Source organism: Chlamydotis macqueenii, chromosome 2, assembly GCF_036417535.1.
Source record: "Chlamydotis macqueenii isolate bChlMac1 chromosome 2, bChlMac1.mat, whole genome shotgun sequence".
NCBI lineage: Eukaryota > Metazoa > Chordata > Aves > Otidiformes > Otididae > Chlamydotis > Chlamydotis macqueenii.
In genome coordinates, this window is record NC_141557.1 from 112,564,286 (window position 1) to 112,589,213 (window position 24,928).

General features: G+C 37.6%; 1 protein-coding gene across 1 annotated transcript in view; it reads left to right on the top strand.

The window, feature by feature from the left end:
- YES1 (YES proto-oncogene 1, Src family tyrosine kinase) overlaps positions 1–24,928 on the top strand; it is a 49,779-nt gene that overhangs the window by 15,979 nt on the left and 8,872 nt on the right. Inside the window, exons 2-4 of the mRNA XM_086740693.1 lie at positions 17,247–17,519; positions 21,921–22,020; positions 22,807–22,905. Coding sequence (XP_086596819.1) covers positions 17,255–17,519; positions 21,921–22,020; positions 22,807–22,905 — 464 coding nt within the window. The 5' untranslated portion in view covers positions 17,247–17,254. The remainder of the gene's footprint in view (positions 1–17,246; positions 17,520–21,920; positions 22,021–22,806; positions 22,906–24,928) is intronic.

A 24,928-nucleotide genomic window follows, 5' to 3' on the forward strand; every position in this document is an offset into this window, starting at 1 on the left:
GAGCAGCAGCCTGAATTCATTATGGTAGGAAAGGTGACCAAAAAGTGGTGTGACAGAATCCTGTAAATTGTTGAGCCACCAATGGGACATAAATAGCGAATGTTTATTCACTGTCTTTTTTTTAGTGCACACACACTAAGAGGTATCTAATGAAACTAGCAGCTGATTAATTGAAAACAGACAAAAGGAGGTGATTCTCTACAAAACGTGTAATTAAGCTATAGAATTTCTTGCCTCAGGAATTTAAGGGGGCTAAACATTACATCATTGCAGAGGGAAACTGCCATTCTGTGGAAGAAGAATCATCAAATGCAAATACCTATTCTTGTTCAGGAAATCCTGCTTCTACAAACTGTTGGGGGCTTACAGAGTATTCTAAGGAAGTGTTACTATATATTTATTGTGTTCTTACATGCTGCACTCGGTGTATCTATTATTGGCTGCTGTTAGTGAGAGGGTATTTGAATGGATGTGGACCTTTGGGTCTTGGTAAGTACAGACATTCCTTTGTTGTAAAGCTTGCCTTCTTTTTCTTTTTAATTATTTCTCTGTTACTCATTTCCCAGAATCCTTTCTAGCAGTAGCACTCAAACTTTGGCCCAAAATGAGGTGCTAACCTATTAAGGGGATCTTTTGGGGCCCTGGTTACATATTCTTTTATTTGTGTGACCTTATGCATGACACCAAAATATAAAATCTCCATGAAGCAAAGATCATGTTCAGAGCAGGGATAGGACTGCAGTATAAGTCAGTCAATGGCTTAATTTCATATGACTTCATCCTCTTACTGCTGCATAATACTTTTTTGGTCATGAATGCACTTCCAGTCACATCTCTCATGTGCTCCTTGTGCAGTACAGGCCCTTTAAGGAAAGACATGTTTTAAGGAAGAGGTATTGATTGAACAAATGTATGATCTGGGCTGTCTGCAGGCTGGTTATTTCTGCTCTCCCTTCAGAGTCCTTTGCAATGATTTTGTATTTCCGTTCGCTTCCCCAGACATGCTAAGCCCCCATATCTCTCTGTTCTATGTTACCAGCTTATTGATAAAATGTACTTCTTTGTGTCTGTAATGACTATTGAAATAATCAAGGGACTGCTGTACTTGTAAATGGAAAAGTAATATTAAGAGGATGTCGTGCTGGACAGAAATACTACATTTGGAAAGATTCACACTATTTGAAACAAGAGGCTGCTATGTCATGTAGCTGCCCTGTTCCTTTTGTTAAGGTGGCAGCTGCGCAAATCACAGAAGATTTTTACTGTTTGGTTCAATCTTAGTTGATATTTTGATTTAGTGGTATACTTAATGTGTCACTGATTTTTGAATCCTAAGTCCCTGCTTTCTGTAGAAACATTCTTAAAGTTAAGGCTGAGATTAGGCAATTAGTAGATTTAGTAATTATTTTCATCTCATTGTGCATCATTTTAGGAACATGTGAACTTCTGGATAGCTTTCTGTGTGTGCTTGCGTTATTTTAAAATAGTTCTTTCATATTCAACAGGTGTTAAGATTTGTGCAAAGATGTCAGATGTGTGGGGGTTTTGTTTGAAAGGTGTGCTTTTTTTTCTCTCCACGAATAGACCTCTAAATGTTGTGCAAGGGGAAAATGGTGACTGCTAATGTTTACATACAACTTAAGCTAATTCCAGGTGGTAATTTAGGGCAGTGCTGCTTCTCACCTTGTTGAAAAAAAACTTTTCTAGCCTGATTTTGTGTTTCAGTGATAGAAGATGGCCATTAGGCATGCTTTGCAACGTAAGACTTGAGCATTTACTATCAGGAGGCAGGTTGGTGAAGCCAGCTTTGGCTGCTCATACATGAGCTAGTTTTCTAGACTCCCTTTATAGTCAGTGGAGAGAAATAAGCACTTTCACTGCATGATTCATCTCACCCCCAGATGGATGTCTAAATTTGGAAGATGAATTCCACCTGAAGTCCATTACTGAATATAAATGTCATTAGTTTAAACTAGGGAATTTTTTAAAAGGACACTAGCTTGACTGGCATGGCAACTGAGTAGAAGTCTTTGGCTTTCTTCCATTAATTAGGTTTCAGAGATTTAAAATCAGCACTCTGTAGCCTGTTTCATATTTTGTGTTGTTTGAAGGTGCTCTGCTTTTACGGCAGATTTGAAACTTAACAAGTAGGGTATATTCCCACTGCCTAATTTCTAAGCATGTAGCTCTGCAAGGCTATCTGACTCGTCTTGTTGCCAGCTGTTTTGATTTTTGGGGTGGGAGGATGATGACAGGGACTAGCATAATGAGAAGAGTAGGGCATGTAACACAATTTTCTTTCTGCTCTAAACTTTTTGTTGAATGTTAGGGATGGATAAAAAAGTAAAAATATTTAGGTGTCCTTAAAATCATTGCTCCTCTAAAGGAGCCTATGCTTCTCCAGTGGCTGTACAGGAAGCCTGCGTAAGGTGATCCAGCCTTCAAATTTTCAGGCCCAAAAGGTAGGCAGTGCAGATACCTTCCTTAAGTTTTGTTTCTGTTTGTCTGGAGCAGACATTTTAAAAGGATACCAGCTACTCCAAGTATTTTTCATGCTGTGCCATGCTTGCTCACTCTGCCATGCTTGAAGACTCTTCATTTCCCCCCCACCCCTTCTTTTTCCTGTTTATAGGTCTTGATTCCTGTCAGTGGCAGTCTCCTGTTCTTTTCTCTTTCTTTCCTTTCAGGGACTCTGCTTGTTATGTCATAATTTGTCGCAGCTTTATCTTCTTGATTACACTGATTAAGTCCTGCCATTAGACTCTGTCCTTATACCTGAATCAAAAATAAGAAATTATTACAATCCTATTGCTATTGTACCACTTCTGTTTTTCTGTCTCGTTAGTTAGATTTAAGTTCAGCTATATATCAAAGGCTGAAGGAGCTCTGTCAAGTGTTTTTGTTTGGGTTTTAGTTTGTTGTTTGATTGTTTTGGTTTTCTTTTACATTAAAGCAAGGCTACATCAGCCTGAACATTCTAAAACAGTAGTTTGCGATTAGAAAATAACTCAGAATGTTTCAGGTTATGTGTATCATAGAAACCTGTGCCCTTCGAACATTTTCCTCCACCAGATATAAACATGGGGAGAAGAGGAGTTTCTCACTAGGAGCTATGGGGAAATCACTTACTGGAAACTTGGAACTGAAGGGTTATTGGGATTTCTAACTGAGAGTACTGGATGCTGTACAGATATTGTGTAGACTCCTTCCTTGTACCAACAAGGATGTAAACCACTTCTCAGCTCTCTAACAAAAATAGCAAAAATCAGAAGTCACAGCTATGGCATGCTACAGGAAGATACTAGGACAGATGAAGCGCACTGCCAGCCCTTAACACTAGCAGAGCATTTGTCGAATAGATATTGCCAGGCAGTCCTAGGAAAAAAAAAACCTTTCCTGAAAGAGGAGATATAAAAAAACCTAGTAGTTTCTACCGGTTGGGAATGGCTGGATAATTATCCTCATCTCTTATCTGGCAGTTTAATGCTGGGTGTTTTATGAGCAAGAAATGCAAACTCTCCAGTTTGGGTGATAAGGAGTGATATTGCTGAGTTCTCCACTTGACATTAGGTAGGACTTTGCTTGGCGACGGTATCCCTTCTTCATGTTGAGTTACAACCGGTAGCAATATGAAGTGCTACCTGCTCCTTCCCTATGGGCTGTTCCAAGGAAGTCACTCCCTTCCGGTTTTTCCTTTTTTCTTGCTGTGTATTTGGGGTTTAGTGCTGTATTGTGGGAATCTTACCTGTCTCTAGACCAGTCATGGGTGAACTATGCCACTCATCCTGTGGCTGAAGGTAGAGGTATTTACTGCTTCTCATTCTGCTTGGCCTCGGGGTTATCACTCTTAGTATTATTCTTTGTGAATAGCAGTGGATTTTGGCAGTGAGCAGTCCACAAATTGCTCCAAAGAGCAGAACCTGTTTTTCAGCAAATTGATTTAACGTTTAGTCAAGAAGACAGTGTTTAAAAATCAGCAAAATTGATTCTTAAAGCTAACCTGTGGGATGATAGTATTGAATTGCTTCCTGCTTGAAATATGACATTTAGAAGCATTAAGTTTATAAAACTGGTGAGGACTTAAGCAATTTTTTAAGTTTAGAAGGTTTGAGGCTTAGCAAAGAAATCCTATTTCTGCTGGATAGGGAATACCTCTAACTTTCTGTCAGATACAGCTTTCTATAATAAGAGATGGCTTTCTATTTAAGCTTATGAGAACTATGAAGTACAAGTTTTTATGTATTTCTAAACCATTAGTTAAGATCAGTATAAGGAGAACCAGTAGACTGAAATTAATAAGAAAACCACATAAAAGGACTTTTAAAACTATTTTCTATTGCTCTTTTCTTTGTTCCTTGATTACTAATAGTCTTTCATTTTTAAAGAGAACTCATAGCACTCCAGTTGTTGCTCTAGCATCTATCTCTTCACTCTCCTCTTCACACCCTTCTCTCATCCATTCTTGTTTTAGTGTCCTGGACAGTGGCTAACTTAGCAAAGTTATCAATTGTTTTCACTTTACACGTCTTCAGAGAGCCATGACTGATAATATGTTTTACGTGCTGCTGGCTAGTCCACTCTTGGATTGTGTTGCCTGCATGGTAGGGAGTAATCTGAGCTGGAAAATGCTAAATTAGGGGGAAGGCCCATTGCCTAATACGGAAAACCTTTTAAAAAGATTAACAGAAAACTGATGTCATCTTTAACGTATCATTAGAAGATATCTGAAGACTTCAACATTTTTTTGAGCTCTGTTTTGATAAACCTCCATGTCACAAGAAATACTGAGACGGTTCCCCTTTGTTTCACTCCATCAAATAAGAAAAGCTTAGGAAAAAGCTTGTCTTTTTCAGAAATGCTTTTATGGACTGTGTTTAAAGTCCTTTCAACAGTTTTAAGTGGTAGAGGAAAAATAAGCAGAAGATGAATCTAAAAGAAAACCAGCAAGGAATGGGAAGTGTGGTTTTCCGTTACATGCTATCATTGCAGGCTTGGTACACCTCGTACACATCACTGTAATTGCTAGTGTGGAGTGGAAAGAGTTGAGTGTTTTGATTCCTTAGGCAAATGGAACAACATGAATGTGAGGGAAAGTAACACCTTGTTTTTGAAAGCAAAGAATTAAGTGGGTTTTTTGTTTGTTTTGTTTTTGATAGCAGGCTCACAAAATCGCTAGTAAATGCCCACATTTGGAGCAAAACTTTTCTGTTGAAGACAGAGGATACACCTACTTTGCAGGAGCCAACCCTGGCCTAGTACAAGTGACTCTAACCTATAAATAAGACAGTTTTGCCTCCCAAGATAAGAAGAAAGTCAGTGCTTTCCTTCTGTAGTATGCTTGCTGAAGTGCAGCAGAAATGTCTTTCTCCTGCAGAAGCAGATAAACTTGGAAGGTAGAGATGCTGCGTGGCTGAGCTCCATGCACGTTGCAAAATATAGTGCCAGGTGTTCGCAGGGTAGATGATAAACAGGGCAGTGGACTATTAGAGACACTTGTAAGAAGCCCTGGGTGGGTTAATGGTGAGACTTTTTCTGTGTCCTGGTGTCTCCATTTTCAGGTGAGTGATAGAAATATTTTTTTTTTCCCTAAAATTTGTCTCACAGCTCCACGATTGGAGTAATCCAGATTAGTTAAGAGTTGTTTAATACCACAAAATTATTATCGTACTTCTAGCAAGAAGGATGTGGGCCAGGCTTTCAGGTTGTGGAGATTTCTCTTCCCTTCTCTTCTAAAGCAGTACTGAAAAAGACCTGAGAATCATAAGGAGTAGTGGCTGCTGCCAAAATAAATGCTAGAGTCTCAAGTGGGCCCATGTGAACATCATGAAGTTCAACAAGGTCAAGTGCAAGGTCCTGGATCTGGGTCAGGGCAATCCCCAGTATCAATACAGACTGGAAGGGGAATTAATTGAGAGTAGCCCTGCAGAGGATGACTCGGAGATACTGGTGGATGAAAAATTGTATATGAGCCGACCATATACATGACTTGCAGCCCAGAAAGCCAATCGTATCCTGGACTGCATCAAAAGCAGTGTGGCCAGCAGGTCGAGGGAGGTGGTTCTGCCCCTCTACTCTGCTCTTGAGACATCCCACCTGAAGTACTGTGTTCAGCTCTATGGTCCACAATACAAGAAAAACAGGGACCTGTTAGAGCAGGTCCAGAGGAGAGCCGCAAAAATGATCAGTGGACTGGAACACTTCTCGTTTGAAGAAAGGCTGAGAGAATTGGGATTGTTCAGCCTGGAGAAGAGAGAGCTCCGAGGAGACCTTATTGTGGCCTTTCAATACTTAAAGGGAGCTTACAAGAAACATGGAGAGAGACTTTAACAGACGCTGTAGTGATAGGACAAGGGATAATGCCTTGAAGTTGAAAGAGGGTAGATTTACATTGGATATAAGGAAGAAATTTTTTTATGATGAGGATGGCGAGACCGCGGAGCAGGTTGCCCAGAGGAATTGTGGATGCCACATCATTGGGAGTGTTCAAGGTCAGGTTGGATGGGACTTTGAGCAACCTGATCTAGTTGAAGGTGTCCCTGCCCATGGTCATGGGGACTGGAGCTAGATGATCTTTGAAGATCCCTTCCAACCTAAACCATTATGTGATATTGTGAAGAAGGATTAAGAAATATCCCTTACCTGGAATACCATGTCTGTTCCTGGTGACTCCTGTTAATGGGAGGCACTGAAAAAACTGAGGGACCTTGGAGAAAATTAGGTGGTTGACTGACTGGAGCTACTTGCTAGACTGGAGTCTAGTGGGATTGCATCAGTCTTACCAAGAGGAAGGTTAAAGAGAGCTGTGATCTATTCACTTACACAAGGAACAGAAATGAGTTGGTGGTAGAGCTCCAAGGCAAAGTTATGACAAGATTGCTGGCTGGATGTTGGCGTTAAATTCAGATGGGACGTGAGGCATGTAGTTTTAGTGGTTACTGTGTTTAAAATTTAGGACTTGTCCAGTGTGGGTAAACTTTCTGTAACGGGTCACTTTGAATGAATTTGAGCATGTGCATACATTCAAACCATAAAAAGAGAAATTAATTTAGGGCAGCCCTATGACCTCTATTGTGCAAGATGCCTGACAAGCTAAATAAGGTAATTTCTCTTGGTTTTCTTGCTTATAATATCTGCAGTATAGAAAGCAACAGAACAGCAGTAATGATAGCTATTAGGTTAATAACTCTTGTTTAGCTAAAACATCATCCAGCTCTTCCCTTTTAGTAAGGGTGTTATTTAGCAGGTGTCATCTTACATTTCTTTGTTTAATTTTGAATTTCTTTAATTGTACTTTTCACTTGTTTTTTATGTATGAAGGAAAACACAAGCTATTGAATCTTGAACAGTGTACATGTGTGGCTGTAATTGTTTTACATAGTTTTACATTTTCTTTTAGTCAAAAGGTTGATATTTTCCAGCTGGCTTCTTGAAATTCCTTTTGTTCAGCAGAGAGCTAATTGCTGAAGGAAATCTGGGTATATGGCCCTTGAATAAATGAGCCGCAACATTTTGTCAGTAATTGGATTTAAATACTTTAATTACTGATTTTTGTTAATATGCTAATCACGTCAATTATATTCAGATAAAATAGCATTGAGAATAAAGGGGAATTTACTGTCAATTTAGTGTGACTTTTGGCAAACAGTAACTGGAAAAATTCATCTCTACATAGCAGGTAAGTGCAAATACACACACCAAATAAATTACATCGAAGTTCCATGAGATTCCCTAGCGGTGTTCCTGTGCTATAATTTGGGTGGATATAAGTCATGTATTATAAGGCCTTTTTTGACTCATCTTTTAAATTCCTGTGACTGTTCCTTTCCTTTATATTTCTAAACTGATTAAATGAAGTTGCAACTGGATTTTTGCTGATACTGAATTCCTCTGTCATTTTAAAATGTAGTTGCCAATTCAGCTGCATGCCCAGCTGAGAAGATGAAAAATACTATAGATTCATATTTTTCTGGGAGCTTGTAAATGTTGTAGTCTGGTTTTCATATGTAGTTCATAGTTGAACTTTGAAAGAAATGACTTCTTTAATTTTCATAGAATTTTTCAGAACAAAAATGATGCAAATTGTTCTTCTACCATGTGAATTTTACTTCACTTTTTCTGTAATGCACATGTCCCTTGAGAAGGCAGTTTGCATGCTTCCTGCTGAAAGAAAACAGAACATTAGCTTACTTTAGTAAAGAATATTTGAAAGTTGCTTTTAAAATAAATTATGGATGCATCTTTTTTGGAAATAATACACTTAAACACAATGGTTGAAACCTTGAGTGTGTGAAAATATTCTGTGATACCAGGCATACTTTTTGTTGTTTTCCAAATAGGATTCCATGAAAACAAAATCTTTCTTTTTATAAACTGAGTCCTAAATCCTGTCTGAAATGGGCTTGATAGCTTTGACAAATTATGACATGAATCTTACTGTAATCTGAAGCAATCTTTTGGCTAGATTTCTTGAATATATTAGACTTCTAGTTTTTAAGATATGTGCTGGTTTTGGCTGGGATAGAGTTAATTTTCCTCAGAGCAGCTAGTATGGGGCTATGTTTTGGATTTGTGCTGAAAACAGTGTTGATAATAGAGAGATGCCCTCATTACTGCTGAGCAGTGCTTACACAGCATCAAGGCCTTTTCTGATTCTCACCCCATCCCACCAGCGAGTAGGCTGGGGGTGCACAAGAAGCTGAGAGGTGACACAGCTGGGACTGCTGACCCCAGCTGACCAAAGGGATATTCCATACCATGCAACATCATGCTCAGCATATAGAGCTGGGGAAAGAAGGAAAGGGAGCACGTTCGGAGTGATGGCATTTGTCTTGCCAAGTAACCGTTGTGCGTGATGGAGCCCTGCTTTCCTGGAGGTGGCTGAATACCTGCCTGCTGATGGGAAGTAGTAAATTAATTCCCTGTTTTTACTTTTCTTGCGTGTGTGGCTTTTGCTTTACCTATTAAACTGTCTTTATCTCAACTCACAAATTTTCTCTCTTTTTTGATTCTCTCCCCTGTCCCACCAGGGGAGGAGTGGGCAAGCAGCTGTGTGGTGCTTAGTTGCCAGCTGGGGTTAAATCAGGACAGATATTTGTAATTATTTACAGATTAATTAAAAAATAGCTATTACACTGAAAAATCAGAATTGTCCTTTATTGCTCGGATTTATTTATTGACTGTGTACTTAAACGTTCAAGACAATGGAGCAGCAGTAAAGCTGTCTAGACAATATATTGGTTATTTTGTCTCTAGTATCATCTGTTGTCAGAGAAAATGTCTTTGTGTGGTAAAGACTTGAAATTGTGTGGCTAGACATTGTAACTAAATTTTAAAAATCATCTCATGTATATGTATTATATATTTCAGCCCATAAAATTGCTTTTGCAATTCTGATAGTTTAGTTAATCTCTCCCATGTGATCTTGACTGCTGGAATAGGGAAAAGTAATCTATCAGTGTTGTGTATTTTGCATTATCTGCCTTAGGTTCCTTGGCAGGTTTTTTTATTGGATGTACAAAAGCACAAATTATTTTTCACTCTTCCTGGATGTGAAAAATATGCTGACCTCACTGAAAATTCAGAGTAGATGCTGAAAACAAACTTTCTTAAATAGAAATTCTGTTTAGCAATTGGTAATTAAAAAAAAAAAAGTTTAAACATATAAATTTGGCGTGTTTTCTCTGCTGTGCGCTGGAAGTTAGAAGCAGCTCCCTATGGCTGTCAATCAGATAACCCCCAGCTAAGCTTTGTGCCTACTGCAGGTGGGTTTGGGATGCTGGGTGGTTTTTTGTTTGTTTTTTTTTTTTTCCACCCAGCATTTTCTTTCTTTTGTGCTTTCTGTTGCCTTGTGCACAGGGTAGGCAGCTTCCAGCTAAATTGGAGATTGCTTGTGTGAGCAACTGGAAGACAAGGAGGTAGGTGATGGGAGTGTGCTTTCTCAGATGCTTGAACAGCTTTGACGAGGAAGCCTTGCTCATCTGTGTCAGAGTAAAAGTCAGACCACTACAGTCACACTTGAAAGATCTCGGTTCAGGTATTGGCTATGACTTGGATATGATTATTCTGACTTAAACTAGACAGTATAAAACAATTCAAGTAAAGACATAGTTATATTAGAATGCAAATCCTGTGCAGGTGTTGCACCATCATAACTACATTAGTTTAAACTCAGAAGCTAGGTCACACCTGTAGGACTTTTGTCACATACCTGAATCCTTAGTCTCCGTCTAACTGTGGACTTCCTGAGCTACAGATTGGTGGAGGTTGAAGCAGTCTGTGCTCATCCTGCTCCTCTCATCTTCCAAGCCATCTCCTGCTGGTTACTCATTCTACAAAGAGACATCCTTCTTTGTTGTCAGAGTCCACCCCCAGGCCCATGGTGAAGGAAGAGCTGCTGGTTAGAGGCAAAGGCCGCTATTGAAACAGGATGCTGAACTGGCTCTTACTTGATGAGAAAAGTCTTTAAAATTACAGTAGGCTTACTTTCTTCTACCTCTACTCTATCTTTCCTGACCACTTACTAGTTTGATTGGAAAAGCCACCTGTTCTTGCTATGCTTGCATACAACATCTGGTAAACTATCTCAGATAGTGTTTCTTCAGGAAAGAAGCCTTTGTCTGGGGCGATTCAAGTTGGAGGACTGGAAATTCTCAGTGTCCTTCATAGATGTGATGTCCAAAGGCTAATACATCTGAGCAAGTCTCCCACGTCTAAGCCGTTCAAACCTTGGAGGAAGCACACTTCCATCAAACTTCTTGTCTTCCATTCCAAAAAATAGTCAAGAAATCATGGAAGGACATAAAGGAGTGAAGGATCTATATTCTTGTTTTTTATGCAATTCTTGCTTATCCTAATTTTCCAGATAGTGTTTTGAGATCTAGTATTCCTTCAGAGCACAGTTGTTGTCATGATCTTGTCAGCTAGGTGACTAGCTCCTCCAGAAGAAGGATCAGTCACAATTATTAATTTAATACAAATTTAAAATTCTGATTCTTGTAAAATACATGAACTAGAACAGAAATATGCAATATTTCCAACAACTTCTAACTCTGAAATACAAAATGTCCAACTGGAAAAGTAATTTTGTACTCATTGATTTTTCTCCCTTTTTACAGAGTCCTCTGTTTGCTAGCTGTAGCTGTATTAGCAAACAGTCCGGAGTTTGTTCTGCTTCTATGAAATCAAAAGTATTACCATAGCAGCCCCAGAATTTTTTCTTGAATATGTTTGTATAGTCATGATAAAAGCAGGATTTGGTCTGTAGAAACATTAGGATCAAAAATTTCAGATTGCATTAGTCAGTGATAAAGAGAATATTTCTCTACTTTTAAATATATGTTTAGTGTGTGGGGATCCTACAGTCTAATAGTGCTGTTTTATAGTTATTTTGCTGGGTAGAACTGCATGAAGATGTGTAGTAAACATTGAAATTCTAGTAGCCTAAATCCTTGCTTCAGTGCCTTTTTTGTATGCTTCTTCCTTCGTGTTCACTTTTTTCTCCTTATTAGATCGTTAATTACAAGGTCATGTCAGTTGCGCTTTAAATGCATAATGATACAGACTCTCTAAGGTCTCGTTACACTAATGTTATTGCTAATTATAAAACTGAATCCAGTAGAACATCGTTCTTCAAAATGCCATGGGTTGTTCACGGTAAAATAAGCAAACTTAGCAATTCATGACAGCTCACAGAAGAGAAATTATATCACATGTTAAAAACTGCGTAATTTTTCAAAAAAATTGTATATACTCTGTAAAGAACAATTCTTTAGTTTATTTTCCTTTTCAAACATGACAGTTTGCTTTGTAGACAAGAAGGCCCACCTATATTTTCATACCAAAGCAGTGACCTGTTAAAGATGGAGTGAATTAGTTGTATATTACAGCACTGGCCAAAGGGATTGTTAGCCTCTTTTCTGGTTATCTTCATTTCTTTCAGTCTATGTCACTTCTAATAAATGAGTTTTCAATACCACCAGCTGTTTGGTGGATGCTCTGCATTGTTTGCCTAGTGTACAAAAAGCCAGTATAGGTTGCATGTCTCCGGTAACATACGGAGTCAACTCTGCACGTGCTGGAGCAAATCCTCAGCTAATGGATCCATTACTGAACCTTCCACAGAATATCCTGTCTTCGTCATTGCATGAAATTTTAATAACTTTAAATCATTACCTTAGCTGAAAGTTAAGAGGGCCTTTTTGTAAGATATTTCTTTCACATTTGAGAGGTTAACGTGCTTCTTGTCTTGATAGAAACAATTTATTTTTTTTTTTGCTAACTGAGAAGTGAAGGTAGAGTAGCAGTGGAAATCTTCAATGTTTTTTTAATCTTGTAATTAGCAATTTGTGAACCTCAAATGAAATTCTTTTTTATGTTGTGTAGCATGAGGGGGTTGTTTTGGGGTCATTTTTGTTTTTTTTGTTTTTAGGCAGTCTCGTTTTAGCCTTCTGGAAAGAGATTTGACTTGCTTGTCCTTCTAACTTGACTGTGTCTTCATAGTGAAAAAATGACTTATGTGCTCTTTTTGACTGCATGACCAATTTCAGTAATCAAAAGGAATGGAAAAAATAAATGTTGCAGCCTGCCCTTCCCTTTAGTGATTTTTCTTTTGCTCTATCTCTTGCATTTAGTTTTTGTATGGTTCTAGTACCCAGTTTAGTCTAGAGGTTGAAAAGAGAATAACTCCCTAGAGTGTCTTTCCCTTTGTGGCACATTGGAACAGTTATGTGCAGCTGTCGTTCCTGGCCTTAAATCATGATGAAGTCTCCAGAAGGCATCTGTGGATGTGCTTTACCTTAACAGAAGTGCAAGATTAGACAAGTACTTCCAGTTGGCCCCAAGAGGAAACTCCTCATTTTTCTTGTTGTTTTTTTTTTTTTTTTTTTCTAGTGAATGGGTTTATTATTAAATCCATTATAGCAAGTGAAAGCAGTGTGAGACTCTCCCAGCTTTTGGTTTTTGGGGTTCAGAGGCTAACATCTAGCCTTCAAAATCTTGATGCCAAGGGGTAGAGTATGGGGGGAAAATTAATATGGAGTTTAGAGATGTTTGGAGACTGCTTTGCTCTGAGGCAGCTAACTATTACAGATTGTCAGTTTATTCACCAGAGTTAAAATCACTTATTTCAAAGAAAGCCCTAGCATCTTCCTTCACACCAGCAGGAGACCTTTCTTGAAGCATTCCCAAGAACATTGTGTGCCAAGGAACCAATGAGTAGACAACTTCTGTAACTATCAACTGGGAAGAGCTAAGATGCATTGGATGAATGAGTGGTTCCTTTGCGACACCCACCTCTCCGGGCTGCATGGACAAGGCTGCATACACCCCAAGGGAACTGCTTGTCATTATCCTAGGATATAGTGCCTCTTGAGGAAAAACTCATTTTTCTTAGGCTGGTAGGTCATCCTTCTGAAAGGAAGGGGAAAAAAAAAAAAAAAAAGCACCACAAAGAATTTACTGGCCAATTTACTGGCCACACTCTTCAATTGTTGTTGAACAAAGCTTTTCTCGTGATCTGTCACTCTGCTATAGAACAGGATTGTGAAGATAAGAGGGCAGCATGACTTTCTTGGAGCTCTCTTGTTTGGCAGAGGGGTTGTTAAGGGTCCTCTGTCATTGTCTGAGGTGTTTGTAGAGTATTGAACGACAATGAACTTTTAGCCCTTTGTATGACTTCTTCAAAAAGCCCAAGGCAGATTAGATGTTACTAAAATCTTGTTTGATGACTGTTTCTTCTATTGATTTTTGTGGGCATCCTGCTAACCTTCAACTGTCCTTCCAGTGCTGATTTTTACTTCTGCTTCTTCTTGAAAACATTCTAACATAGGATTGTTTTCATCTAGAAAGCAGAACAAGACATCTGTGCTTTTAGTCCATGCCTTTCTGAGCATAGTTTCCTGACAGACCTCCAGTAAGCTGACTCTGAACCCACCCCACCAAACATGTGGGTGTGCTGATCAGAACCAACAGGAGAGTATTTGGTTCAAAGAAAGAACAAGCTACTGAAGTTGCTCAAGTAGTTTGTTTTAGACACCAGCCTGGTCTAAAATAATGATTTAACTAATGGGAAATTATTGGCTTGTGAATAGCGTACCTTGGGCCAGCATTTCTTTGTATAGATGGACTTCTACAGAGTGAACTGATCTGGAATTTCTGCATGAGGAACTTCTCATCTGTATCTATTTCAAAAAATATTTCAGTGTTTCATAAAGACAGCCATGAATTTTATGACAGAAATGTATTTCATAATATTTTGTTGCTGGTCAGACAAAGGGTGATAAAAATAGTTGTCAAGTTATTAAAATAGTTGTAAAGCTATTTCAGTTACATCCATTTTTAATAACAAATGCAGTACCAGAATAATCAAATCCAGCATTGCATACTGACTGCTTAGGGATTTTTTTTTTTTCTTTATCCAGTAATTTATTAGAAGACTAAACAGTTATTAGTCGTTGGGTTTTTCCCCTCATAGGGTGAGCAATCATTTTGCCCTTCCCAACTACTCACTCTTGGTTTAGGTTGTCTTCCCTCCCCTCATTCCTCAAATGCCTCTTCATAAATGCACACACAGTATTTTATGGTAATTTCCACCTATGTGTTTGACTTTTAAAAGCTAAGGAGTTTGCTTCCTTAGTTTTTTTTCTTGTGGGTAGGTAGTTATAAAAATAGTTTTAAATTTTTGTCTGCTTATTTCTGAACGTCTTTGGAGTGCTGATTGAATCTCTGTTGTTAATCTCTTTAACCCCTGAAAGAAGATTACTTTTAACAGTGAATGGCTGGGGAGTGAAGGAGCAAGTGAGAGGCTGGCTCAGTTTCTCTAGAATGAATCCACATCTTCAATAAAGGCTTTTCTTGGTGGCACTCAAATATACCAGTGTAACTTCTTGCTGCTAACCACAGCTTAAGTGTGTGAGCAAGTATAGGTGACGCTTCATCACAGGTCATTTGGTTAAATCAGCAATACCGTGGGCAAAATCCAGTAGTTGTATATTACTTGGTAAATTGCTTTCCTTTTTTTTTTTTTTTTTGGTATCTTGAAGTCTTACCAGGCTGTTCATGTTAACCAAATGCCAGAAGTAAGGGAAGAAGAATATTTGTGATGAACAATTAGTCATATAAATGTCCGTACATTTCCCTTTTAATCTACTTTATTAACATCAGTAGTTTCCTGGACTTTTGAATAGTGTTTGATGCTTAACTTTCAATCAAAGGCAGGGAATCAGTACTATTAGCAAACACATTTTCACAAAGGTGATTGGACTTGAATTCAGTGCTAGGAGAAAACTTTACTTGCAGTTTTTTACAGAGAATCAAAGAAATAGACCTCAAAGTAAGGCAAAAATTCACACTAAGCAGCTGCATGGCCCCAGAAAAGTGGTGTAAATTACAGCGTCTATTTGCGGTGGTAGAGAAATTAAAAGGATGTGATTGGGTGTTTGATTGACTTGTATGGTGAATTAACAACTGGCTGTTCTACAGTAGATTGTAAGACTTCTTTTGTAAGCTATTTAGACATACTACATTCTTTGTGCATGTATTTCAGTATTGGTCTATTAACACTTGTACACAGTTGATGAATTGGCAATAATAGTATCAGAAGTAAAAAAAAAAAGTGAATAAGATGTGCTTTTTGTGGTGATTCATTATTCCATGTAAAACTCTTAGACAAGATTTGTAACAATGCAATTATTTGACTTTGCTGCTACTTGTTTCTGCACCAGTAATTGTATTACATTACAGCGTTAGTAGGGGCTGATATGAAAAGGCAAATATTCCTAATTTTATAAGCAGTAAATTTCATATGGTGTTTTACCAGCTACAGAGCTGCTTCTTTCCAGGAACTCTGATTTACAGTTCTTGAGGCAATTACAGTATCTTTAATATTCTAATGGTTAGTTGCATAGAGGGAATTAGTTTCTCTCAGTGTGACTATATTAAGGCAGTATTTGCTTAGTAAGACTTACTTTGTTCCATATTTCTGTGTCTAATAGTTAACAAGGTAAAAGAGGTTTGTAAAGTAAAAAAATAGTTAGACACAAAATGGGAAAGTTTCCCTAATTGTTAGCTAGAGTCCGTGAAACTGTTGTAGTTATCAGAAGACATATTTTTAATGGTTTTTTTTTTTAAAAAAAAAAACTAATTTGTTAGAGAATGTGGAGCAGTTGATTTCACATTTTTGTGATGGCTGCTCCTTTTGAAGTTAAAATATATTTTTAACTTTTTTTCCTAAGAATTTTCATGCCAGACTAGTGCTGCATCTCATAGAGACTCCCGTTTTCTTCCTGATTTGTTTCCCAGCTAAGGTAAGCCAGAAAATGTCTGCTGTCAGTTGTCACCACCTGATAAATGGCAGATGGTGACTTCTTAGGACACAGTCATTTTAATTCTTGGCGACATGTCTTCTCTCTGATTACCTCCAGCAGCAGGTAGTAGGTGTCCCCTGAGTTACCAGCTCTTGCATAGTCTGCCTGTAGTGGGAGCTGGTGGCAATCTTGGTTCGTCAGGGCTATAAATTGTCACCTGCCTGGGTGCAGTTCAGTTTCTAAACCAGAACGGATGTTGTTATTGCTCTTCTAATTTTTTTTTTCTAATTCTAGTTAGACTCTAGAGCCTAACTCTATCCTGTGGCCGTGAATATCCTAGGTTTGTTTGTGAGTTGTATTTTGGGGGCTGGCAATGGATGAAAACTTCTCTACATCTTTAAAGATATGAGTTGTAATACCACCAGGTGGTCAGGACCTTATTGCACAGGTGCTTAAAAAAGAAAGCAGGAATGCCCCACTCGTTTTCTTTGTGTAATTGCTTTGGATTTTGCTTCATATAATTGACCCTGGATTTGTCAGTTCTGTTTCTGTTCCACCCTACCATTAGAAGTCTTCAGTGTCTTTTTCTCATCTGTTGCCTAACTCCTCCTTTTTTCCATATTTTTTTTTCCTCTTGTTCTTTTTTACCATTTACAGTCCACCAAGGAACTGGGATGAAGAATAATTGAAATCTACTGTTAGTGTGTGATGTTGTAAGGGAAAATAATTAGGTCTTCTCTAGTCTGGGAATAGTTTAGATTTTATTCCAGAACACTTCTTCATCAGGGTTTATAATCTGCACATGGTAGCAATAGCTGCAGGTTGTTTTGGTTTTTTTAACAGTAGTAAATCAGTATTTTTGTTAATTTTTTCAGAGTCTTCTGTGTTAACTATCAAAAGATACAACATGGAGATGAACTCATTTTTTTCCTCTCATTCTTACAGGAGCAGCCATGGGGTGCATTAAAAGCAAAGAAGATAAAGGTCCAGCCATGAAATACAGAACTGATAATACTCCAGAACCTGTTATTTCCCATGTCAGCCATTACGGATCAGACTCCAGCCAAGCAACACAGTCACCATCAATAAAGGGATCAGCAGTCAATTTTAATAGTCATTCCATGACTCCTTTTGGAGGGCCTTCAGGAATGACACCCTTTGGAGGAGCATCATCTTCATTTTCAGCTGTGCCAAGTCCATATCCTAGTACTTTAACAGGTGAGTGTTACATAAAATGATGCTGCTAGTGTTGTATTATTAAAGCTTGACAGTCTTATTAAAAAAAGTACTATGACTCTTTGCCACAGAGAAATAAATTGCAAATTTAAAATAAATTGCCTTTTAGGGATTTCTGATTTTTAATGTCTTTACTCTGAAATAATAATTCAGCCCATATTGACTAGTGAACTGGGACTTGGGGATTGGGTGTTTTGGCATTTGATTTTGGAGAGGGTTTTAGGATCGAAGCACAGAGAAATTTATGACTCATTAAAGGCACTAATGGGAATAGTTAGAAGTTCTAAGCTGTTGAGGGAATGCACATGGGATAATGGCTTTAAACTTTTGGAGAGAGGTGCAAAATGAAAAACACTCCAAATTCAGGAAATTGATATTTTAAACTGATTTTCAGGCTTATTTGATTAAGTTATATATAGTAATGCAACATTGAATCTGCTCATTTATAAAGCTAAACAGGATATGCAGTATATTTGTGTACTTTACTATATGAACAATATGTGTGAAACAAAAGAGCAGGATTCTTATAGTTGGTGGCCACATTACAGTTGAAAACTTAAAAATAGAATTTACAAGGCACAGGGACCTTCTTCGCTGAGATATAAAGTTCTGAACATACAGCATTTTAAAGCAACATGCACATTTGTTGTTATAAACCCACCTTTATATCAAACTCTTAAAACTTCATTACAGAAACATTGATTTTGTGCACATGGCTCATTTTATTAGTTCCTCTAGATATCTTTGAGAGGCAGCTGTAATTTATTCCTTTTTTGAGAGAGAGAGGAAAGAGCCATTTATTCTAGAAGCTTTGCACAGACACTTCACAAAACATGGTAAGTAATTCCTTATTAGTCCATTTCTAGTTTTCCCACAAACCTTTAATTTTAGCACAATTATAGTACTTAAATGTTTGCTTCATTACAATGGCATTTAAGATCTTTTAAAAACCAGAAATTTGAGATCCATAAAAACCCACTCTGGGCTTGACATTAAGCAATGCAGGAGACCAAATATGAATTGTCAGGTAATGATCACCTCGTATTCCTTTTTTTGGAAATTAATTAGAAACTAAATAATTAAAATTAGCATCTATCCTGTCTCAGAATTTTTGAGTCAGCTCTTAATCCCCGTTCTGGATGAACATATACAGAAATAAAATAAGAGCAACATTTCTTTTTATTCATTATCTCCACTAAGTGAAGTTTATCACCCTTAAAAAAATCCTCATCTCCTCCAAGAACCTCTGTATATTTATTCTTACTAGATCTGGTTCTTTGTTCACATGGGGATCTCTGGCAGTGTGTGCAGGCACTCCTGGGTATTACAAGACATCAGGGATGTAGCTCCTCTCCAGGTACCACAAATCCTTTGCTGCAGAGACCAGAAGGGATGCTCTCTTGCCTGTCCCTGTTCCTGCTGGTAGTTCAGCATGTTATATCTTGGACTATAGTCAACAGGAGAGATTTCTTGTGAAAAGATAGTCTTGAATCTCATCAGTGTCGATTCAGTTATCAGCAGGCAGGCTGATTTGGGTGAATGCCTCCATTGTTTTGCAATCAGGTAAAACGATACTGTATATGTAATTACTCCTCCTTGTTTTGTAAAACCAGCCCATCCACAAATACACACTCTTTTTAAAAAAAAAAAAATTTGCAGTTGTTTGGTACATTCAGTACCGATTTTCAGATCAATCAAAATTGGATATTTTTGTGAATGAGTACGATGACGAACTTCATCTGTCTGTAAGCTTTCTGTATTTGTGACGAATAGAACACTGGATCACGTTCTGTGGCCCTTTGTTTCGCAAGAGAGAATAGATGGGCTTGTCAAACAGGACATAACTGTCAGTAGTACTTATCCAGTCCATCAGTGTTGTCTGACAAAAGGATGATATGGTTGTTATCGTGGCCTGTAGTACAACTGAAAAGAGTTGAGCCATCTTTTATTCCTGTGGAGCACAACAGGAGAAGAAATCAGAGTTGGTCACACTGCTCCTGTATTACACATTCTCAGTCATCAGATACTTTGAATTCATAGAATATTACTGAAAATCAAAACAGAAAAATGGACCGCTATTCTTGCCTTCCATGAGGCTGTGTAAGCTCTAGTGCTCTGTTATCCTCATGCTGAACAAGAAAGCAAAGTCTTCTCTCCAAACCTGTCCTAGATTAGAAGATGGGAATACTGGCCTAATGAAAGGATAATCTTTAACGGAAGTGTTAGGACCACAAACAGCTTGAACAGCTAAACTAGGTCACTTTGCAGTGATTCACAAAGAAAACAGCTGCAAGAAACTTCAAAAATCGTTCGAGTGCTTATCTGTTTGTTTAAAACGTTCTGTGCTGATGCTGTTCTCCTGAAGTATTTGATTGTTCTTTGCTATGAAATAAATAACACCTGTGAGTGAGAATACAAAGAGGTTTTATGGTAGCTAAAGTGTTGAAATCAAAACTTTCAAGGGTTATATGTTAGCTTTCCTACTTTTTTATTTAAAAATAATTAAGAGTACACATATATTGATAATTACTGATACTGCTCTTATTGCATGGCTTACATTTGAATCCATTACTTTGGCTAGTGCTACACTGTCTAGATGAATTAATCTCTCTCTTGTTCCCATGCTAGTATCTCTCTAGATGTTGTACAGTTTATTTCTAATTTCTCAGAGTCGCTTCATGTCCGTATATGCAGTTAAAAACTTTTATAGTATTGTGACTTGAGAGTATTGATTTTCTTCATCTGCTGAAGAAGTCTCTAGGCATGGGTTATTTCCGTAACATTTGGTTTCTATTTGTGTGAGTATGGTATGCATCCCCACAATTTTCTTGCTCCGTGTCACAGTTTGTCTAATCAAAATGATGCAGTAACGTAGTGATTGAGGTAAAAATTGGTAGAACTGTGTTGATTTTTAACTTAGATTCACAACTGTTAACTTCTAGGGAATATTCTAATTCATTTTCAGTTCATAAATCACACTTCAAACAAAACCCCCTCAATTACTGTGGCCTCCCATGGGGATTTTTTTTATTCTGTTTTTCCTAGAGGAACTGTAAATTCGTTACCAGCTGAGGCCTGCTGAGATAGCATAATCAGAGGAAGACTCTAAATCAAATGAAAATATTTAAGTCATTAAGAGCTTTTACATCCAAAAGTGTACACTGTAAAAGAACATTAGATGTAGACAATACTGGTTGCATTATGTATTCTTTCTTCCTGATCACTGTCATGTTAATTGTAAGATCTAAAATTTGATGCAACATGGTTCTGTTGGTGGTTTTCCATGTATATCCTGGTATACATATGCATGTTAGAGATGTAATATTATACTTTTTAAAGTAAGTTATTGCTTGGACTATGATTAGTCCAAGTCCTAAATGTCCATTAGACTGTGAAATAGCATTTCTAGAGCTTTAAAAAGTCTTTCCGAATTGCCAATCTGCAGTTTTCTATTTTAACCTTGTTTTAGTGATGGTATATAGTTCTTTATTTTGCTCATAGCCTGTACATCTCATATAGCCTGTTCTCCTTTCCCTCTTTCTCTTTCAGCCCAGTTTTATAAGTTAGTTCTTTTAAGCGTAGAAAATATTTTCCTACCATAAGTACAGGAGCCTCCCTACCAGCCGTCTTTCACACATGTATGTTGTTTGTGGGACACATTCAACAGCGTGCCCTGTAGCAGAAATGGGATGGGGAAGCAAATTCCTTAGGATTGGTCAAGTGCAGCTGCTCACCCTGTGGTGTTTCTCAGTCCTTGTTCTTTAGAGTAATGCACTAATGGATCATCCTCAGCAAGGGTCTGCTTCACTGATGGGGAGACTTGATGGAGTGAAAAAAAAATTAGTCCTAAAGCAGAGAAATGTCTTTGTCCGCAACAAAATACTTTTATTTCTGGTTCAATTAATTGAATAGATCTTGATGTGTAACCTCAGAAAGTTGGGGACTCATCAGTTATGTATAGCTAAGTTTGATGGGAAACTACTTCTGTAAAAATTACTGGCTGATGGTTCCCTGTTGTGGTGTTGTAGGATCTTCTAGGATTGCATTTCTTAACAAGAAGCTAGCTTAACAAAGAAGCTAGCTTTTTTTGACTGCTGATGTGTTGTGCAGGTTTCTGTATATAAATACTCTAATTATTGATGTACTTCCAGTGATGTGTCTAGCTGCCTTTTGTGGCATGGAAGCATATTTTTAGGGTATGTTTATAGACTTTTCTCTGCCTTAAGAAATGAGCTTCTTATTGATCCAGCTTCCAAAATGAGATGCAACCCAGAGTTTAGTTGCTTCCAAATCAAAACTGACGAGTTGTTTCATGGACAAGTGCTTAAATCAAGTGTTGCAATGTTACTGCTATATCATATGAGTTTTTTTCTTTTTCCTAAGGTGGTGTTACTGTATTTGTTGCCTTATATGATTATGAAGCTAGAACTACAGATGACCTTTCATTTAAGAAAGGTGAACGGTTCCAGATAATAAATAACACGTAAGTGTTCTCGTTCACAGACTTCACTTAGTTGTTGGGAATAAATAAATCCTCAACTCTTCTTGAAATCTGCATGTTCTGTTTCAGTGAAGAGTAGATGTGGTAGTTGTGGGTTCAGTTGTGTTTGTGTTTATTCCTTGAATGAGAGAGTTCAGCAAGCATGGAGTTAAAATATTGATACTTAGGAGTAGTTTGATGTTCTAGTTTAATTGCAGCAGCTTTAAAGTATTACGGCCTGATTTTTAGAAGTCTAGTGAAAGGAAATAATTTGTTCACCTTGGAGGTTTCTTTACATGCAGCTTTTGGTTGTGATGATAGTTCAAATTCATACATGTAGCAGTTCTCATTCATCCAGCTCCCTTGTTTACTAGCTGACTTCCTACTTTCTGTGTCGCTCACTGTCAGCAGACAGGCAGAATGATCTGGGAGAGGCAGATGCAGACCAGAGAACTGGAAAGTTTATTTACACATCTCTGCCATAAAATGTTTTGTCGTAGGTTTGTATTTTGCATATTTAGATAAATTCCTTTTACATTAAAAAAAAAGAAAAAAACAAAAAAAAAACAAAAAAAAAATCCCCTTTAAAATACAAAATTCCACTAAGAGGCACTTGTGTCGCTTACAAGGAAAAGAAAAATGTATTTAGGTGCAGCTCAGACTATTTTAGATGTCTTTTTAACTAAAATGACCTAAATTTAACCTACCTTTCATATGTGAGGATATTATAGTTTCTAGAGAATGACATATTGTTTATATGTGGAAGAGATAACTGATGTTGCATTGCAGGGAAGGAGACTGGTGGGAAGCAAGATCCATTGCTACGGGAAAAACGGGCTACATCCCAAGCAATTATGTAGCTCCTGCAGACTCCATTCAAGCAGAAGAGTAAGATATAATATCCTGTCAATCTGTTCTTATTATCCAGTCTACACTTTGTGCCCTGTGGTGATAGTATTTCTTTAAGTCAGTACCTGTAACATTTAAGGGTAAAGTAGGATAATACTACTAATTAAAGGATAGCAATGCTACTTGGATGATGTCAAAGGTGTAATTATTAGTAACTGTGAGGTGGAGACTCATGTAAATATTTTATGGTTGCTCTACTATATGTAGGGCTAAAGGAAAAAAGATGGGAGGATGGAGTAATGAAAATAAATGGGGGACATGCATTGTGTTTCATATAAAGCAAAAATGGATGTTTTCAGTTAAAGAGTTTGCACACCATCAGCTCTAGGTTTTTATCCTTTTTTTTGCTTGCCAAACCCTAATTCAAGATCAGATATCCTTGGTAGCACCTAATCTTACAGTCTAAAGCAACATTTGTTTGGACAGTTATTGCTAATCTATTAATCTGTCACAACTCTTTGGTAACAAAATGGTTAGGCACACTAAGGACTACTGTGAATTGGGAAAATGTATTCGTTTCGGTACCAGTACTTCCTACATTTATTTACAAACAAAGATCCCAGAGCACTTAGAGAATCACATAAAGTTATTGTGAGAACTGTGAGTTGGGGTACAATTTCAGGCTATACTTGTCCCAAGGGATTAATTGTATTTGTTGTACTAGAAATACAAAGCTCCACGTCTCTTGCTTCAATATACAGGTGTGGTATTGCCAATAAGCAATTCCCTGATACATGATCTGTGTGCTTCTGTGTTTACTACTGCACTTCTGGGAAAAGTGCCCAATTTCCAAGATGTTTCCTGAATCTCAAGCTGAGACTTTAGCGTGTTGCTGCTGCTCTCACCTGGCTCTTTGCTATTAAAAAGTGATTGCATCAAAGGCACGCTGTTATTTTATGCCCTTAAGTTTCAGCTGCTTTTAAAATTATTGACTTCAGATTTTTTGAAAAAAAGGTTGAGGGTTTTTTTTTTTTTTAAACTATACATTTAAAAATACCTTAGTATTGCAGCTGCAGTGGTGGTAAAATGGAAATTCTAGCCCTTTGCAAACTAATAATGCAATGTTTCTGCAAAGAAAGTATTGCTCCTAAAGACTGGCAGAGGAGGGTGGTGGGATTTGTCATAGGTTTATGTGATGACTAGAGGTGAGTAAGGTAGCTTTTTTAAATTAACTATTTTTAAAAATCAGTGATAATTTTATTAAATATTACCACAGCATTTGGAATAGACGTCATTTGCTTTAGAGTTCATTTGTTAGCCCTGGGCTTTGATAGAGTTTGTGTTGTGATTGCAGTTGGAGTTAGAAGTGCAAAAGCAATACACAACCCCTAGTTGCTACGATTTTCTTTAAGTGGTCTTTTCTAAGCCTGAAGGCATGTGTGTATATCACAAACTGCTTGTGATGGCATCCATGTTACCTGTGTGACTTTTGAATGATAACCATAATATAAATGTTTAATGTTCATAAAAAAAAACCACAAACAAGTAAGCCATACTATTATTTTATAGATTATGAAATAAAATAGCACTTTACAATATCATTTGTAAGTTGTAGGCTGGGGAAGAGGCCTTTTCATGTGAAGTAATTAACCACGGTTCAGCTTTGCTTCACTAAGATTGTAGGTTACATCCAAGTTGTCTAAAGTGTATGTACTTTCATATCCAGTTCTAACTTTGCACATCTACTTAAACAGTCAAACTGCAAATACAATAAAAAACAAGTAGTTTCAAATTCCCAAGTGATTGCACAGGCCATTCTGTTCACAGGCCAACAAAATGATCCCTCCTTACCTACATTTTTGAAACAAAATGTTTCACCCCCAAAACCATTGTTTTGCAGCAATTTCCAGTAGTACTTTTCTCCCAACACTCATGAAGCCAGATTTCCTTGATGCTATGATGAAAATGTTTAAAATTTGCACTTTGCATGACTTTGACTTCTGAGGCACACAATCAAAGATCACCAGGAGATGGATCTTAAAATTATCACTGGCTCAGGACA